Source organism: Eurosta solidaginis, chromosome 3 (assembly GCF_040869045.1).
Source record: "Eurosta solidaginis isolate ZX-2024a chromosome 3, ASM4086904v1, whole genome shotgun sequence".
Classification (NCBI taxonomy): Eukaryota; Metazoa; Arthropoda; class Insecta; order Diptera; family Tephritidae; genus Eurosta; species Eurosta solidaginis.
The window spans coordinates 905050-925929 of NC_090321.1; the positions used below are offsets into that span (position 1 = coordinate 905050).

Genomic DNA, 20880 nt, shown 5'->3' on the forward strand with positions numbered 1-20880 from the left:
GAGTTAACTTTCACTACCACACCCGGAGAAATAGACTTAGTCTCTCCCGAATTTACCAGCAATGAGTATTTAGACTTAATTCGGACCGTCACCGAAAACGAGGAGTCACTTCCGGATTTACGAGTTGTGGACGGTGTAATCTTCAAGAGAGTTAAGTTTCGTAAGGGGTTGGAAGGGGAAGAAGACTCGCTGTGGCGTTTGTGGTTGCCAAAAGGGTTGACTGAGGAAGCAGTGAGATTAGCACATGACGCTAACCGGAGTTACCATGGCGGATGGCAGAAAACCTTAGAGCGTGTTAGGCAGAAGTACTTCTGGCCGCAGCAGGCTAAGGACGTCAGGGACTACGTCCAGCGTTGTGACACCTGCAAAACGGTAAAACCCACCAATCAGCAGTCGAGACCACCTATAGGGAGTACCTTTGAATCCGAAAGGCCATTTCAGCGGTTGTATTGCGACTTTCTAGGGCCGTATCCGAGATCCAAGCGGCGAAATCAATTTCTTTTCATAGTACTAGACCATTTTTCCAAATACGTTTGGCTAAAACCCATGCAGAGAGCTACCACTGTTAACGTTATAAATTACTTCGCTTCAGAAATTTTTCCGGCTGTAGGGGTCCCTGAGTTTATTCACAGTGACAATGGTAAACAGTTTATCTCGAAGGAAATGAACCAATTTTTTGCAAACTACGGGGTGACGCACGTGAGGACGGGGCTATATTCTCCCCAAGCGAACGCATCCGAACGCGTCAATAGAGAAATTGTTTCTAAGATTAGGATTTTCCTGAAGGATAAACCTGACCACACTAATTGGGATAAGCATATACCCGAAATTTTATCAGTTTTGAGAAGTGATTTTCATACGGCGATTCAGTGTTCTCCATACTTTGTATTATATGGCCAAAACATGGTCCAGCATGCCTCAACGTACAACATTTTAGGGAAACTCGACAGCCTTCGAGAAGACCAGGTTACGGTAGAAAGCCGAGCTGACAAGTTGACCAATATTCGTGAGCAGATCCGTAGAAATTTAGATCAGGCCAAGGATAGGGGAGCAATCACCTATAACAAGCGCTCTAGGCAAGTCAACTACAAGGAAGGTCAGGAAGTTTTCAGAAGAAACTTTGCCTTAAGTAACTTCAAACAGGGCATTAACGCCAAATTCTTACCGAAATACCTGAAGTGTCGCGTGCTTCGAAAAGTAGGCAATGCGTTGTATGATCTCGAGGACCTAAACGGGAAATTAATAGGTCGCTTCCACGCTTCGGACATTCGTCCGCAATGAACCAGAAAACGTTTCCTTACCGAACTACAATTTGATTTTTTTTTATATACCCACCAATTGGACTTTTGTCTGGGCGTTTTGGCGGTCGGGGACATCTCGCCCAGTATCCTCCCCGAGCACAGACCTCATAGGATGTTCACACGCGACTCACCGAGGACCGTGAACACCCTGGCAGTCCACGCTTAAGCCGGACTAGCCTTTCGGAGTTTGGACGAGTTCTCCCCATCAAAATGTCTATACTTTTTTTTTGTCTTGCCTTTTGTGGGGGCGATAACCACTAAAACCTTTCGGAGTTTTGACGAGTTCTCCATAACAAATGTCTACTTGCCGCAAAGCCCCTTTTAAAACTAGGAAACGAAATTAATTCCCAAATTTGACTAAATTTTTTTTTGATGGACCTATGTTGCCCGGCTAGCTCGTAGTAGGACTTTGAGACTCTTATCTCAGGGGTGAGTCGTGCCCCACGTTGCTTGTCGTCGAAGTTCCCTGGCAGTAGCTTCCCACAGCTGACCCGGTTTCCTGTTCGCTTCATCGTCAGGTCTCCAAAGCGAAGCAGGTTTGTTACGGTCTGCTGCTACGGCATATGGCTGCGATCCACTTGGGAGCGTGTTCACGGGAACACACCTAGCGATGTGGCGAAGGTTGCGATGAAAATTATCGAAAACAAGAAGGAAATGACAGACCGGCGATCACTAAGGAAAAAAGACCCCTTTCTTTTTTAACTACCACGTTTTCTGCAGACGACACGAAAAAGAAGAAAATTTCAATTAAGTGGATGGCACGCGTCCGGAAAGGCCAAAAAAAAAATGAGAATACAGCAATAAGTGTGTAATAGATACTCGTGTGGACTTGGCATTTCAGTACAAGCCAACAAAATTTGAAACAAGTTGAAGTGACGATTAATTGTACTACGAAATTGATATCAGCAACCATAACCTAAAAGTCTAATGAGTTGTGAAGGCTTTGACTAAACTCCAAAACGTGTGCGTACGTGGGTCTCATCGTTGGAATTGCGTGTCGTCTATGAAAAACGGCAAACTCATACAGAACAAGTGGTTCCAACATATTTTTCCAGCTAAGTCTTTAGGAAAAGGCACTCCGTTCAACTATAAAAAAAAAAACAAAGAAAACTAGTTGTACACCAGGAAAGTGCAAATGAAGTAACAATATTGCAGAAGTTACGAGAAAGATATCTGCAACGTCATCAATCAATCTGCAGAAAAATAAATGTGATCTAAAAAGACAACATTTGAAAATCGTTTATAACATACTTCTCTGCTATTAACTATAAAAAGCAGAACTTATTCCATTTATGTTCAATCAGTCATCTTTTACTAAGTATAAAATATACGAATTTTGCTGAACGCATTAAAACAGCGAGGAGTCTCACTACAATTGAAAAGTTGGTTCAAACATTTGCAAGCGGTTAGGTGTACATGAATGTGGTTGCAGTAAAGTTACAACCACCTGTGGCACACACTTTATATGCTCATGTGCCCGTTGAAACGGCAATGTTAGCCACAACCCATCTATATGGTCCAACAACGACTCAATTGGCAACACCACCACCAGACTTACAGAAACCACCAGTTACAACAACAACAGCAGAGCCGTAATTACAGTGCGGCAACAATAGCGCCAACGAAATCGCGCGCTGCCACCATCCGCGCGCACGCTACCATACTCGACGGCGCATCGTCGCGCGCAATAGCCACCAGCTTTACTAACAACGGCAGCCGGGCCGCCAACTATAGGCCGCTGCAGCATCACGACGCGGACCGCAACAACAACAGGGCCCCGAACCTAGGCCTGTTGCAACGCCACTCACAGTAACCACAACATTTAGAACAATGGGTGAGTTCGTTCCATGTCACTGACCCCTACACTCCACTTAAGTCTTAATATGCAGTACATTTCTTTTACAAACGCTTATTATAAAACCTTAGCAAAATTACTTTGAAAGCGCGAACGCAAGATTCAAACCATACGCAGGCCGTTCATGAGAGCGCAATTTTTTGTTGGGTGTAACCAAGCGGAAATTTTTTTTTGTTTCGTTTGGTTCGAAAATTACTGCTAACATGCGGTCCTGGTCTAAGTAACAAGTCGTAGCATACCTATAAGGTTCTTTTTTTTGTATTTCATACACTCAAAAAAAAAAAAAAAGAAAGGAACTAAGTATAAATACCTTTCCCCGTTTGGAGGGTTATCAAGAACTAAATGTAAAAAGGTTGCAATCAATAAAATTTTTTTTTCTATATACAATTTAAGGAAAATATATCCAAAGTTCTCAACAAAAACTCACAAACAAATAAAATAAAGACGTATAGAAACATTTAAGCATATACGTAACATATTTTTGTATTATACCTTATATAACACAGTTGTAGATGTACATACATACGAGCATATGAGAAAGAAATGAAAATATGCGAAAGTTTAAATAATTCAAAAGAAAGAAAAATTTAAGCTAATTGTATTTATTCTAGAGCTTTGCTTAATTTACAATTATTAAGAGATAAATATTGATGATAATGCTTTGATTAATAAAAACCTGGTTGAGATTACTGTTCAAATTCTTCCTAGTAAAGACCTTCAATGTGAAGAAATTGAACTTTCGGGAAATATTAATGAAAATTTAACAGAAATTAATGATGAAGATTCTAAAGAAGAATCTCAAACTAAAGCTTCATGTTCTGGATTTCCAAGTCTTCTTGATAGTTATAAAGCTGTTGGTAATAGTGTGACTCAAAGTGGTCTTCGTCGTTCTAGTAGATTAAAATATAGACATGACAGCTTTGATTAATTTCATTCATTATACGTTCCGAATATTAATAGTTTAATCTAAGTATCGACTTTATTGATTTTCTTATTTAACATTGAATAAAACAAAATGACTGGCGTCCTGTGGAGTAACTCCAGTATTAGCAATTTAAGTTAAAATAAAACAAAGAGTTTGTAGACATTTCAAATAAGTTCTTAGATGAGGACAGCTTGGTTGGCAATAACCACCTAAGAAATTATATCGAACGGTTATAAGGAATTTATAATGAATTGTCAATAAATTTAAAAAAAAATGGGAATGCTGATGATTCGTCTCATTTAGAAGGCACTTAGGGAACCAGGTAAGGGGCCACCGAAATTATAGGTGCGTCGGTGGCCATGGTTATTTGAGGGTGGGATAAAGCACCGGGCGTCGCAACACCACCCGCGGCGCCCCCTATGTATATTCGGCCCTTTTCTTTTTATTTTTCTTTGTATTTCAGCTTTTTTTATTTCATTTTTCAGATTTAGTAACCGGTCGTTTCCGGTTCGGTTAGTTTTTTTTTGATCGTTAGTTTCTTTTTTTGACAGTTTTTTTTTGAATTTGAATTTTTTTTTTAAATGTTGGAAAGTCAACGGTTTGTCCGTGGCATCCGGTTCGACCGGATGTCGTTTTAATTTTGAATTTTAAGCGTTTTGAGTCGGTCTCTGCGCTTCTGTCGGGTTTGTTTTGAATTTGACAGCTGCTCGTTTTGATAGGCATGATAGGAACATTTTTCTGTTTATGGCGCAGGAACAGTAAGGTTGGCAAGGACCCGCCCCAGCCGACAATGACTAGCCACTGTGCACCAACATATCATGCCGACCGCCTTCCTTACTGATTCCAATGTAGATGCGTAACCATAACATCCTTTCGCTTGATACCCATATTGCACAAACGAATTCTAGAGTCACCCCTGGCCCACCTTTATGGCGATATCTCGAAACGCCGTCCACCTATGAACCTAAGGATTACTCCCTTTTAAAATACTCATTAACACCTTTCATTTGATACCCATATCGTACAAACGCATTCTAGAGTCACACCTGGTCCATCTTTATGGCGATATCTCGAAAAGGCGTCCACCTATAGAACTAAGGCCCACTCCCTCTTAAAATACTCATTAACTCCTTTCGTTTGATACCCATATTGCACAAACGAATTCTAGTCACCCCTGGTCCACCTTTATGGCGATATCTCGGAAAGGGGTCCACCTATAGAACTAAGCCCCACGCCCTTTTAAAATAATCATTAACACCTTTCATTTGATACCCATATCATACAAACAAATTCTAAAGTCACCCCTGGTCCACCTTTATGGCGATATCTCGAAAAGGCGAACACCTATAAAACGAAGGCCCACTCCCTTTTAAAAATACTCATTAACACCTTTGATTTGATACCCATATCGTACAAACAAAGTCTAGAGTCACCCCTGGTCCACCTTTATTGCGATACCTCGAAAATGCGTCCACCTATAGAACTAAGGCCCACTCCCTCTTAAAATACTCATTAACTCCTTTCGTTTGATACCCATATTGCACAAACGAATTCTAGAGTCACCCCTGGCCCACCTTTATGGCGATATCTCGAAACGGCGTCCACCTATAGAACTAAGGCCCACTCCCTTTTAAAATACTCATTAACACCTTTCGTTTGATGCCCATATTGTGCAAACAAATTCTAGGGTCACCCCTGGTCCACCTTTATGGCGATATCTCGAAACGGCGTCCACCTATGGAACTAAGGATTACTCCCTTTTAAAATGCTCATTAACACCTTTCATTTGATACCCATATCGTACAAACGCATTCTAGAGTCAACCCTGATCCACCTTTATGGCTATATCCCTAAATGGCGTCCACCTATAGAACTATGGCCCACTCCCTCATAAAATACTCTTTAATGCCTTTCATTTGATACACATGTCATACAAACACATTCCAGGGTTTCGCTCGGTTCATTTTCCTACATGGTTATTTTCCCTTATGTTGTCACCATAGCTCTCAACTGAGTATGTAATTTTCGGTTACACCCGAACTTAACCTTCCTTACTTGTATTTAATTTAATTTAATTAATTTATTATTATTATAAATGTTCAATTTTTTATAGCTCATGCTATTCATGACTAGCACTGTTAAATAATTTGTCAAAATTGTTGTGCTGGGAACAAATTTTCAAATAAATACATACATACATACAATTATGTAGATGCGCTGAGGATTCTACGATTTTCACCCATTACGCAATGACGGCATCCTTGGCCGAACTCCCTATTAGCAAATGATACACAGATAAAAAAAAATTCAAATACAGCAAAACAAGGCAATGCGATTAATTTTAAAATATTCGAATAGAGCCCCTAGAATTACAACTTTAAAAAGCTAAATTGGCTAAAACAGTCCATAAGTTATTTTACATTGAAATTTATTCATCATGTGAAGTAAGGAATACTTCCGAAGTATCTGGGCAACCAAATACATTTTAATCATGAGATTCACAACTATGAAACTAGAAGTAAGAACTGACGTCTATAAAAAGAGTTTAGAATATATATGTATGTAGGTTATAAAATGTAAAATGAATTACCAAATGAGATAAAAGGCTGTGAAAATATTAATAAGTTTAAAGAATTATTATTTCTATACTGACAAATGAACTTTTTCTTTTTTAATTTAAACTAGGTCTTAAAGGCCGTGAATAAATACACAAGAAAATAAAAATAATGTGAAATTGTCGCCTGTGTACATAACTATTGTAGATACCCACATTCTTCATTAGGACGGACTTTTTTCTTCATTTCACTCCAACCTGGACGAGAAAACATATTTTCCGGACGAACAGCAAATTTCTTCTTTAAAAATAGCAAGTACAAATTGTTAAAGTAATGTATTTATATTGTGACGAATATTAGCATCACTAATTGATACATCTCTAAGGTACAATATTTTACATACAGGCGACTGAGTGGAGAAGTGGCTTATCATGGAAAATTGTTCAAAACACGGCTTATATCAGCAAAACGTCAAGAGGTTGGTTAATAAAGTTTTTATATGCATATATTTTTAGCTAAGATAGGGAGCTTTGGTCTCTATGTAGGAAACGTTCGACCGTAATTGTGTTCGGTTAAAAAAAATTGTTTATTATTATCACAAAGCAATGTTAGCACTTGAATAGACGAATTAAGAGGCAGGCTATACCTAGTAGAGATTTACGCCGATCTCTTACTTAAAAAAAATTGGTTTTTCTATTTGAAAAATAATATTTAGGGAAGGTTTTGTTTGTATGTGTTTAAGGAAATCAACGTGTTGGCCATTTCGGAAAGATCCGGGGTTTTTGCCTCAAGATCTCGCATACCGTTCAAAAATTTTCAGGAGTAGCTCCTTGCGGAAGGATTGTCCCTCGTTCACTTACTCCAGAGAGGCTTCGAACCTAACCCCGGTCTTTGGAATTGGTACCCCTACGTCTGCTGAAAAGAAATAGAGATACATAAAATAGTCACACTTTTGTCTGCATATCTCGCGCAAAGCGTAGTTTCACCTAGGGGTAACTCCTAATAATCGTCGCGAACACAATTTCTTTAAATCATTTGTGGCTCCTTGGCGGTCACGCACAAAGGCGACTTAAGGTTGCTATTAATGGTGTATTAATAATCATGACTGTCGTGGTACACGGCGCCTCCAGTTTTTTCGGCTGTTTTTAAGAGCTACAATTCCCGATGTACGAACAGTAGCAATCCCGACCACCAATCGCTACCACGCCTCCTGATCCTCACACCATATGCCAGCACAGAAGCTATAGGTCTGCGACTTCGAACTCACCTTCGTGGGCTTCACTTTCCTAGAAGCTCTAGGTGTAGCTCCGGATGTAGCAAGGATGCCGCCGTCGAAATCATAAGCAGTCAAGTGGATGTCATTGCGTAATGGGTGAAAATCGTATAATCCTCGGCGCATCGACATAATTAATATTTTACAAGGACCCTGAATAAAAATTAAAAAATGTAGACCAAAGTTTGCAGACGTTTGTGTTCACAACATTGATTTCAATAGTCTTCGTTTAATCAAAACGATATTTTAGAATGAAAGTCGACCGATTTCAAGTTGTAAGATGTTAACTGCTACGGTATTTCGCTTTCCGTATTTCGATATCGAGCAGAAACGAGTGTCAAAGTATCGTTTTTGCTTTCTCTAACAAAAAATATGGTCGCGTTGTATCGAACGTTCGATGTAAACAGTTCGACACCAATTTTGCTATCGTTTTTCTTTTTCGCAGCTATTAAAGCCAAATTAAACTTCCTTAGCCCGAACGGCATAGTCGTAACCATACCCATATCCATAACCATCTCCATTGTGATCGATTAATGGTGCCTTAACCTAAAAATCGTGAAAATTTCATAAAAATGAAGAAAACGCAAAAAATTACAAGCATGTTCCACAAAAAATAAGTCTCTTAGTCAAAACGTATACAAAACAATGAATAAAATCTACACAAAGTTATTAAATTCACCAACTCATATATTTTTAGGTTATGGATATGGCGAAAAACCAAAAACCAATTGGTTGCCTATGTATGGTTATGGCGTTAGCGTTATGGTATGGCACCATTAATCGGTTACATTGATTTCCATAAGGTAGGTTCGATCAGCTGTTTTATCTGATTACGGTTTTACGGTTATAAGTCACCATTAATTACACCTTTAACCGCATCAAAATGTAAGTTAAAATTTTTAATATTTTTGTGATTTAACATATTTGATATTTATTTACATAGGAGCCAACAAACAAACGCTGCTCAACTGAAATTACTAGTTGAATTTATGGAAAAGCATAATGCGTTAGCTAAAAATAGCTTACAAAATACTAATAACGGCCGCGGAAAGAAAAAACAGCTATGGAGCAAATTAACGGACCTGCTGTTGTTGTTGTTGTTGTTGTAGCGATTAGGTTACTCCCCGAAGGCTTTGGGGAGTGTTATCGATGTGATGGTCCTTTGTCGGATACAGATCCGATACGCTCCGGTAACACAGCACCATTAAGGTGCTGGCCCGACCATCTCGGGAACGATTTATATGGCCACATTGAACCTTCAGGCCATCCCTCCCTCCCCACCCCCAAGTTCCATGAGGAGCTTGGGGTCGCCAGAGCCTCGTCTGTTAGTGAAACGGGATTCGCCGCTCGAAGGTGAGGTTGACAATTGGGTTGGAGAAGCTAAATATTGCGCTACACAACCCCTTGAATCCCTAACGGACCTGCTAAATAGTAACGGTCCTCCTGTAAAGGTGACGCAGGCATGGTAGAAAGTGCGTTGTGGCATTAGAAATTATACAAATTCTCTTTGAAAATGTATTGTTTGTGGTAACAACATACTTTTATTTCTTCTACGTATGGACTGACTACAAATATAACACGAAACGCAAACTAACACAATGCATGAACAGTTTGAAAAGAACTGGCGGTGGTCCATATGACGCCGTTTCTTTAAACGACACGGAAGAACGAATAATTGCCGTAGCAAAAATAAATGAACATTTGTTGAGAGTTCCAGGCGCTACGTCACATGGAAGCAATACAGACCATCCTTGTTCTTCTAAGCAGTCGGAGGAAGCATTCATAAACGATTGCTTCACAGCAATTTCGAGCGCATATAGTTCCTCTAGCAACGACGAGAATAAAACGCCAAGTGAGTCGCCAAGAGATAATATAACTTCAGGATCAGTAAGCGACAACGAGCCACCACAAACTCCCAGAGCAAGAAAACTTACAGATCCCAAAATGAAAATTATTGAAAAAGAAATAGATAATCAGGAAAAATTTCAAACTGAAATGTTAAGGCTCTTAAACGAAAGCAACGAAATTGGACAAAAGAAGCTGCAGTTAATGGAAAAACAAATTGCAATTGAAGTTAAGTATAAGAAAATTAAAGTGCAAATAATGGAGGCGGATTGGGAAAAGGTAAAAGTTGAACTCTCTTTGCTGAAAAGAAAAATTAATAGCAAATGAACCTACCTATATATATATGTGTTAAATGAGTACAATGTTTATCTATTTTTTTATTTAATTAATTCGTCCTATGAGTGAACTTTTACGAGAATGAAGTGCAATTTTATGTTATTTATTACCAATTTACAAACAATTTTACTTTATTTGCTATCAATTAAAATGAAATTCTTACATAGCTGAATGGAAAATATGGTCTTTTATTCAATTTCTTATTCTATCTGCTTCTCGGTTGCCTGTGTCTGGCGGGATAGGGTTTATCACTCCTTCTTGCCTAGAACTTATAGCTTCATTATTGGTACGAAAAGGAATATTTCGGCTAATGCACACATTATGAAGAGCGGCACACACGTTTGCAATTTTCGCAACAATTGTTGGGCTATATCTTGGTTTTCTGTCGTCTGATAAAATCCTCCAGCGGCCTAAACGGGACGATGGAAACAATGATCCTAGCTTTGCAATGAGTATCATTAAAAAAGCTTTTGCTTTCGTCTGGCTCATCTTCTCGTAACCGGTACGGGGTCATTAGCCATGGTTCAAGGGGGTATCCCGAATCACCCAATAGCCACGAGTTTCTATTCTCACTGTTGTATTGTCGCTCCAATACCAGTCGCTCTTTTGAGGCCTTCCACACAAATGAGTCGTGTGCAGCACCTCCATATTGTGGGCATATAGCTTTGATTATTAGTTTATGATCACATATCTGTAATAAAGCATGTCCAATGCGTTTACTCAATAAACAGTTCTAAAGAACATATGTATATAGGTATGCACGTACATATATACTTACAATCATTGCATTAATGCTATGCTTTCCTTTTCTATTGAAATATATATGTTCATTTTCCACAGGTCTTAGCAACTGCAAATGAGTACCATCAACGGCACCAACGACTGGAATGAATTTAAAAAAACTAAACTTTCGTTATTAATTGATTTATTAAGCTGCATTACCTCCCGGAAAATTATATTTTTGGTTAAACCACTCCTTGCATGGCTGAAAGTCTTTTTCAAAAAGTATCCACTTTCTACAAAGATGTTCATCCATAGATACAAAAGTACTGCGAAAAACCTTCGACAATGTACTATGCCCCATTGGTGCTGTGTGTGCTCCACCAGTTTGCCATTGGTAACCGCCACCTGCTTATATCTCCAGTGTTGCTGCTAGCCTCAAAATCTGAGGAATATACGTGCTTCGTATACCTTCCCTTAGGTTGATTTCTTTTAAGATTTCCATATTTCTTTGGTTAGCCAGTATTTTGTTTGGAAGCTGTGAAATGCAAATGTACAGATTTAAGACTTACTCTTTGAAATGTGTATAATCTTACTGTTTTTGTGGCAACTCCATAGGATTAGATGCATCTCTTATCCTTCTCCTATTAATTGACGAGTTTTCCACACTAAAATCGTCCAAAATCAAAAAATAACGCCAATTAAACATTTTTTGCTTTTTATTTTTTTATTTATGGCACGCACTTTTTGACAGCCACAAATCACTTTCCAAACACTTCCCAAAATATGAGAACGAGAGTGCCTTTATCGAAATACGGAAACCAAAACGGCCTCGTCGAGGGTTCGATATCGAATTGAATTATCGTACCGACGAGTGTCGACCATCGAATTACGGAAAGCCACCCCTGGTTTCCCGGCCTTATGATATAAGAGCTCATTATGGATGAATGCGTAGCTACAGCATAGTGTACAAGTATAGGTATAGGTACAGGTACAGGTATATATACAGGTACACTATGCTTGTACACTATGGTACGTACGGCACACGTCGGTGGGTAATTGCCACTTAACTGCCGCATTAGTTATCATTCACAATGCTCCCAAAGCTCGCTTCGTTGTTCCTATATGTATATATTTTATCGCAAGGTTCGCCTTCTTTACCATTGCATTTAATTTCATAAATAACGTTGTGTTGTTTTGTTCTGTATTTAGTTTTTGTAAATATTGTATTAAGTGTTTGATGTGGTCGATGAGAAAAGGCTATAGTGTTGTTGGGTATGTATGCGCCTAACGTTTTCCTGGCTGTTAGTCCTGGTACATATGTTATGCCGGTAAATATTTTTTTCTGGTTATCTGTTTTCGTGTTCTCATTTGAATGTTTGCGTCGGAGGAAAAAAAGAAAAACTAATGTTTTTGCTTTTAATTTAACGACCAATGAAGTATCTTTGATTTGATGGAATGATCAAATCACAAAAAATTATTATATCTTTGATTTGGCTGGGGAATCAAATCGAAAATCAATTTGATTTGAATTTAAAGGTAGATTTTAGATCAAAAGGGAATAAGACCCAACAAACCGAAAAATAAGAATATAAGTAGAAGCCGGATAAACTTCGACATTGAAAATGTTCGGTTCTGTTAAAAATTATAATTAAATAACCCATTTACATACTACGTAATAATGTGTAAGCTTAGGCCTTTTGTTGGTAATCCGCTTGAACAACAAGAAAATAAACTATTTCAAAGCCAATTTTACTGTTATATGTTTTTAGCGTTTTTTATTCCATCCAGTACATTATCATGATCAGTCCCTTCTTCGTATTCCAACCCAGCCAGCATTTTTTTGTAAATTTTGATCAAAAAATATTCAAATATCATACCCTAAGATGATTAAAAACGTTCAAATTTAAAAGCATTTTCTGTTCGAATATTAGCGTATCGTCGGGAGAAAAATGTACCATAAATGTGATTATTCTTGAATAATCATTTATGATTCATATTTCGAAACGCTTTTTATTCATATTTGATATCATTGTAAAATTGAGCTTTAATTGTTTTAGAGTAATATTTGACTGCTTTTCACAGTCATTTTCTGATCATATTCGTGAATATATTTCAATCGTTTTGGTTTAGATTTTTGACTCATTTTTGAATGCGATTATGATGCATTTATTCTCCATATCTCATTCAAAATAAGATACTACATAATAATCTTATTTCATCAGGGGAAGAAAGCATGCGGAAGTGAGCTATTTGAACCACAGGTCACTCGCAAACAAACTTGACCGATATTCACCTGCGACTAAAACATCCAACATCAGCTATGATCGTCAATATCTTAAATTACGATACGGTACGGGATGTTGAAGACATATCCAGGTACATATGTCAAGAGAGTTTCACTTACCTGGTCAAATAGCTCACAACTTTTGTATTGTCCAACTATTATGTATTATCTGGGAGGGTGGAGAAATGGTTGGGGAAATCTTCGGGCATGAGCAGCATTTGCATTAAATTGTCTTGAAGAATGTCTTAATAATAAAAATTTTATATACATATTTTTTCTGAACTTCATGATTGAAAAATGTGTGTATGTGAAAAAAATAAGTTTTTCAATGAAAAGTAAAATTTTAACAAGTATAAAACTCATTATTCAGTTAACAAATATAGTCAGAAAAGATTCAGAAAGCTGAATTAAAAATGATTATAAATGTTTGATCACCTAAAGTAAACACATTTGATTCAAATATGATTCCAAAATGTGATTGAAAAACTATATTCAGTTTTTGTTCATCGAAAGGTGAGCATATTTGATTATTCTTTTTGTTGACTTTTATGAAATATTAAAATTTAATCATCAAAGGACTTCAAAAATGATTCCAAAACGTGATCGAAAAATGATTTTCAGTTTTTGATCATCAAAGGTATTCATATTTGATTATTTCTTTTGTTCAATTGTATAACTCATTATTTAGTCAGAAAGAAGAATCAAATTGTATTTATATGTAGGGAAATTCAAAATTTAATCATCTAAATGCCGTGTGGGAACTAAATAAGGCATATATTCTCATATACATATATATATATATATTTTTTTTATACACATATTTATCAAAATTTAATGTGAAGTAGCTTAAATAGAAAACCAGAATAAAAAACATGTAGATGCAGTTAGGGCAAATGATTTACCGGGTCCAAAAAAGACAGATTGAAACTTTGGTTTATGCTTTTTTCAAATTATTTTGATGTGCATTTGTGCGTTGTTTATTAGCAATAATAATTAATTGGTTCAAATTTGACAAATAATCTTCAAAGCATATAATTGATGAGTGTCTTATATAGCTATATATATTTCTTTAACTATAGCATATAATCGACTTAAAAAAACAAATAACCAATTAAGGTTTTAAAAGCTAACGGCTGATTTACAATTATGTTAGACTGAGATATTTTTGCATACATGCACAATTTGATATTCTGTTTATTTCAAATGGCTAATTCTGTTTGACTACTAAGACATTTGAATGGATTAGCATTATCGTTATTACAGTACATGTATTTTTGGTTTTATTTTTGCTTTCACAAAATATGCACACAGATGGCTTTAAAATAATTTGCTGCATTATAGCAGCATCGAAATTTAATACGAATCGTAACATTAAATTAAATAATAATAACAAAAAATACTAGAGCTAAAAACTTGTCCAGAAATACGCGCAAAATAAATGTATGTTAATTAATTTTCTTCATCTCATTTAAAGAATATAACCTACTTCTTAATCTTCTTCCTACATATGCATAGTTTTCTGCTTATTGTTTGCACGAATAATTTTAATCGGCTTTGCGTGGTTTACGCTTGCGCACCTCAACCGGACTAGTGCTGCTATTATCATTTCTTTCCTCCTTTTTAATTGTTGTTGCTGTTGTCTGCGCTTGTGAACCACCCTCGTTGGCAGATGTTTTTGCATTCTTCTCGCTTTCTGGTTCATCCGATTCGCTAGCATTTGAATTTTTCTCACCCTCTGAAGTACTAGCCGCATTATAATTATCATCGCCATCTTCAGCACCTTCGATATTCTCTTCTTGATCTTCGTCGTCGTCATCATCGTCGTCGTCCTGCTCATCAACTAAATCATTTTCGTCTTCAATTTCATCCGCTGCTAAATCTTCAATTGCGTCTGAACCGCCAGATTTCTCTTTGGACTCGGAAAAGGTTTGACGATGTGATTTCTTTGGTGGATATAAAAAGTCTACAACACAAACAAGCATCAAGCCCAAAGTGGCGCCAACAAATATTGTGCCAATGGCGAATAGAGCGTATGATCCCCATGTAGGTAAACCATATTCTTCCTGTAGGCGAACATTGAAGTCCTAATAGGCAAAAAAAGAATAAATGTTAATATAAAAATTCCAAACTCAAACCACTGAATGCGAATTATATACATAGAACTCTTTGCCCAGATCTTCACTTGTGAGAGATGAGTTTACTAATGCACTAGGCAAAGCTTTTTATAAATCTGGCATAACTTTTTGTTCTGAACATCGTATATAAATACATTGTATATCAATACTTAGATTATTATTATTATTATATTTATTATTATTACAGCGAACTCCGATCATGAGGTCAATCGCGTTCTGAATGAAAAAAACAAAATAAGTTTGTCATACAAAAATTTGTGCAAATGTATGAAAATTCGTTGTCATTTTATCACTTCACACAACATGAATTGTTTTGTCGACTTTTACAGTTTTTGTTTGATGACAGTGGGAGATACGCCTTTCGGCTCTTTATCAAGGACGGAGAAGACAATCTTTACGGCGCCAAAGGTATCGAAATCATTAGTTGTATAAACACACTTTCCGAAGGCTTTGGGTAGTGTTTTCGATGCTGATGGTCTTTTGCCGGATATAGATCCGGTACGTTCCGGTAACAAAGCACCATTAAGGTACCATCTCGGGAACGATTTATATGACCATACTAAACCTTTTAGGCCATACCGCCCTCCCCACCCCCTAGTTCCTTTAGGAGCTTGGGGTCGTCAGAGCCTCGGCATTTAATGAAACAGGATTCGCCGCGGGTAGGTGAGGTTGAAAATTGGGCTGGAGAAGCTATATATTGCGCTGGCAACCTCTTGAGAGGATTGCGCTACACAACCACTCGAATTAATTTGGTATTTTAGTCGCCTCTTACGACAGGCATACCTACCGCGGGTATATTCTGCGTATAGTCTGCGTACCGACAGACCCGGGCGTCGTGGGAATATAGAAAGGCAACCAACATAAAGGTGAATACTTCTATAACTCACCTTCAAAGTATGTGACAGCTTAAAGAAATATGATAGTATGGACATGTGTACGGTATCGGGTTTTTTCCAGGCTGAAATCGGATCAATTTTTTCCCATTGTTTTAACTTGAGGAACAATGACAATGCATCGCCATCACGTGAGCCACGATACTGCCGAAATTGCCCTTCTTTAACACTATAGTTGGAATGTAACATTAATATGTAGATTAAGAAGAAATTATTTTTTATTATTCAATTAACTTACTGATATATTGTAGGAAGCGCTGTAACAAAGAAACGGCCACTGAGTGATGGCGATGTGGTAACATCAATTTTAGCAACATTTACATTAAAATCCTTGGCATTTTTGGCAAACCGTTCCCAAGTGGGTGCAAGGTTTTTACAAGCCGGACACCATGGTGCAAAACTAAAGGGTTATTAAAAACAAATATTATATTAACAGAATATCATATGAGGCCGCAGTGGTGTGGTGGTAGCGTGCTCCACCTACCACACCAAAGATCGTGGGTTCAACTCCCGGCCAAAGCAACATCGAAAATTTAGAAAAAAAAAATTTCAATTAGAAAAAAGTGCAATGATTTAATAAACACTCCGATTGTATTTCTGCCGAGTTTCTCTTTCAATTTGCGTCGTGCTCCTTTTAATTTTTCCTACAAATTTGCGAGGCGGGACCTACTTGTTTTACGCCGATTCAGAACGGCATCTGAAAGGCAGATGAGTTTTCACTGAGAGCTTTTCATGGCAGAAATATACTCGGAACGCTTGCCAAACACTGCCAAGGGGCGACCCCGCCTAGACAAATTTTCTTCTAATTGTAAAACCTTGTTTCTAAAATTTTGATGTTGCTTTGCCCGAGACGTGAACCCCTCATCTTCGATGTGGTAGGCGGAGCACGCTACCATCAAACCACGGCGGCCGCCAAATAGATAAATAAATAACTGAAAAATTTATCGAACAAAAAACGTCCGCAATTATTTGTTCCGAATTGGAAACCGAACCACTTTTCGAAGTGGTTCAATGGTTTCTTAAATAAGTTTTCGAAGGATATATTTATAACTTTTTCTTTGCTTACCATTTAGCATTTTCATACTAAAATATTAGGGAAGAATCAAACCACGTCCAAAAATAGATCTTTCAAATAGTTTCACAACAAAGGCGGCCACCGTGGTGTGATGGTAGCATGCTACGCCTACCACACCGAATGCGCTGGGTTCACACACCGGGCAAAGCAACATCAAAATTTTAGAAATAAGGTTTGGCAGTGCTTAGCAAGCGTTCTGAGTATATTTCTGGCATGAAAAGCTCTCAGTGAAAACTCATCTGCCTTTCAGATGCCGTTCTGAGTCGGCATAAAACAAGTAGGTCCCGCCCCGCAAATTTGTAGGAAAAATTAAAAAGGACACGACGCAAATTTGAAAAGAAGCTCGGCCTAAAATCTCTTCGGAAGTTATCGCGCCTTACATTTATTTATTTTACCAATATTGATTTATTTTTTACATAACTACCCAGATAAAGAGTTTACTGAAGTGGTCCAAATCATCTTTAATATTCCTTCAATACAGGTTTTTGTATAGAGAGCGATTTCCACCTTAGAATATATTATTTTGAATTAGAAAATATTGATGAAGGGATACTAGAGGATATTCTAATCATTAATCTCAACTGATTATTGCAAATCAAAGAAAATCAAAAACGTCTGCAATGTATAGAGGTACATTAGGGTGATTAATTTCTCTGGAATTTTTTCTTTTCGCCGGTCCGTCAAAATATTAATCTCCAAATAGAAAAAAATCCTCGCCAAGTCTGAGCTCTTTATATTATTTATAAGTAATTACTATTTGAATTAAAAGTTTTACGACTTAAAATGCATGTAAGAAAATTCTTTTTTTCCCAATTTCCAGTGCTTGGCAACCTTTTACAATATTGCGAATCGGTAACATGCATCTTGTGGGGAATTTCACGCTCTTCAAAATTCCCTCAGGTTTTTTTGTGTACCTCACAATGGTTTAGCAGGAGTAGTCAAAGTACAGTTTTTGAAATAAATATATATGTACATAAATCGAAACCATTTATCTTGATAACATTGAGCGTGAGTATCAGAGGTAATGCAAAAAATATCAGCTTCACCCAGCTATAGCGGTAGTACCGTGTTTAATAGCCCTAAAATGGTGATTCAGATTAGTAAAATATTTGTACTAGGTGCTATGCGTAGTACACTTTAGATCCATAAATTACAATAATTTTTATAAAAAGTTTGACAGTTTTATATTTATCGATTGAGTCAAAATGGTTTCGATACGTGAGCGCAAAACACAATTATTAATATTTTGATTGAGGACCGAAAATTTCTAACTTACCATAAGCTAAATAAGAAAATTTGCATATAACAATGCGATAAACATTGCCCAGCTAATATGGTAACACAACACTAATAAATAGTGAAAAGTAAATCCGCCATCATCCACCGAGTTCAGGGTCACGTAACAAATTATTTTTTTATTTCTTTCTGGACTGTTGTATCCAGCCCAACTACGTCCAAAGAACCGAAACCCTTTGATGAACCAAAACAAAAGTGCAAGAAGTTAACCGATGAAGTAAGCTAATACATTCTCTATTCGGTTCAGGTCTCTTGTAACTTGATATTTCTCCAGTTATTTATGTCGTATGCGCGAGTTTAAGCCATATCGTCCGGTTTTAGCCACGTAACTACATTTTTGGCGCAAACCGAGTTTTCATGTGAACACTTTTTCATAAGGCATCAATAAGGGTAATGTTACAGTCAGTCAAAATAAATTGCCATTATGGTCTTAAGCCCCTTCTTTTACCAGGAACCAAAATTTTTTTGGTAAAAGATTAGAAGAGTCATCGACTGCTGGCACGTGTCCGAAAATACCGGAAGAGGTGTCAAAAGGAGCGTTTTGATCTCATTATCAATAACGGGAAAACGAAAAAAAAATTTTGCGCCATTCAAAAGATATTAGCGAAAAACCGAAAAATTGTTTTTCCTATTTAAACAACCCCATGAAAATGTTCAACTTCAACTGCAAACATCTCCGAAAAAAGTTATTTTGTTTCTGTTCCCACTCGGATTAAACGTCGTTTGATACCTTTACCGATATATTTGAAAGCGTATTATTAGCCGGTTCTACACTTCTACCAAAAATAATTGTTGCTGCTTTTACATTACCACATTGGTAAAAGTCTAGAACAGGGGTGGGTCGACTGCTAATAGGCGTCCAATATTGAGGAGGTGTCAAAAGTATTGACTTCGACAACAAAACTCAGAAGGCGGAAAAGACAAATTTTGCCTCTGTCCGGAGATATTTGCACTTGAAGTTGTCAATCTTCATGTGGTTGTTGTAATGTTGTTGTGCCCTGAAAAAAATTGTGTACAACAGGATTTTGTACGTATTTAATTTTGATCCCACCCCATTGGTGGACCGGCCAGGATAATTTTTTATAAGCGCGTCCGAAGTCCGCCAACGAAGAAAGGTGTTCTGCCCAAAAATACTATGGATTCGACCCCCGGGGTCACTTTTCGATTTTTGGTTAATATTTTGACCGAGTTAAAATTTTATTTTCCGCCTTCGGATTATTGTTGTCGAGGTCAATACGCGTCTTTTGACACCTCTCTCGAAATTTTTGGACACGTATTAGCAGTCGACCCATGTTCTAGACTATTACATTTTTTTATGCAATACGATTTCCCGAACGATACGTGGTTAATGAATAAAAGGGGCGAAATCCCATTTGAAAAATGAATAAATAAATAAATTTCAATATGCACCTTCTAGCTGCTCGCATCTTCTATATCCTACATAACAATACATGCGGCCATTGTTGCTCTTTACACAAACAGTTAACTTACAATTCCACCATCCATTCGCCGCGTAACATCATTTGCCAATTATCTTCATTCAGCTCTACCAATGATTTAGGTGCCTGAATTCCATCCATTATTTCAATTTCATCAGCATGCGCTTTTATTGTACTTAATGCAGTAAATACCACAGAAATTACTAAATATATTGAAAAAGCATTGAAACAGCCCCGTGCAAGGCTTGACTTGGAAGGTGTGGTTACAGCCATTGTTCCTTGGCTATTCGTTTTTTCCTACGGTTATAACTTTAATCCACGTTCTGTTCTATATATTGTTGCACTCAAAAAACTAGTGGCAAATTTGAGACGTTCAGTTCATTTATGAAATTTGGTTAAACCTCAACTATTGAATAGTGAAAAAAAACTGTCTATGAAATATGTCCGACAGCTTCAATCAGAAAAAATTAACGAATGTGAACTTTTATGCTGTTGTTTGATGATCTTGTTCTATCAATTCCAATGCAGCATTGTGAATGATAACCATTGTAAATTTTACTAAGTAGCGCAACTAACAGCTGATCGGTGAAAATACGAACATTCACACGCACAGTTCTCGACTCAGTTTCAAAAAAAAACTTTAGATTATTTAACTCAAATTTTAAAGTGAGATAATCCTTACGAATTTATGTATATAGAATATATAAGGCGTTTTTGTTGTTATTAAAACAATAGTTTTATTTATATTAAAGCTTTTATCATTTTTGTTTAAAACGTTGAAAAAACTCCGAACACCATTCCTTCATTATATGACATTCGACTGCCTAGTCCACTGCCTTCCACTCTATTCGCAACATAACCTCTGTTTAAGCTGCCAAACTATATAGTAAACAATGATGATAACTAATGCGGCAGTTACCCACCGACGTGTGCCGTACGTAAGGA

General features: G+C 37.2%; 1 protein-coding gene and 1 long non-coding RNA gene across 2 annotated transcripts; both read right to left on the reverse strand.

Moving 5' to 3' along the window:
• Positions 1–10564: 10564 nt before the first annotated feature.
• Positions 10565–11109, reverse strand: LOC137246177 (uncharacterized). Its single transcript, XR_010951427.1, has 3 exons — positions 11033–11109; positions 10869–10972; positions 10565–10781 (listed from the first exon to the last, which is right to left on the reverse strand). It is a non-coding gene; the product is annotated as an uncharacterized lncRNA (long non-coding RNA).
• A 2916-nt stretch (positions 11110–14025) lies between these two features.
• On the reverse strand, positions 14026–20466 carry LOC137243052 (thioredoxin-related transmembrane protein 1). The gene is made up of 4 exons (XM_067770221.1): positions 19988–20466; positions 16364–16525; positions 16120–16294; positions 14026–15181 (listed from the first exon to the last, which is right to left on the reverse strand). The coding sequence occupies exons 1-4, from the start codon at positions 20206–20208 to the stop codon at positions 14642–14644; spliced, it is 1098 nt and encodes a 365-aa protein (XP_067626322.1). The 5' UTR covers positions 20209–20466; the 3' UTR covers positions 14026–14641.
• Positions 20467–20880: the final 414 nt, after the last annotated feature.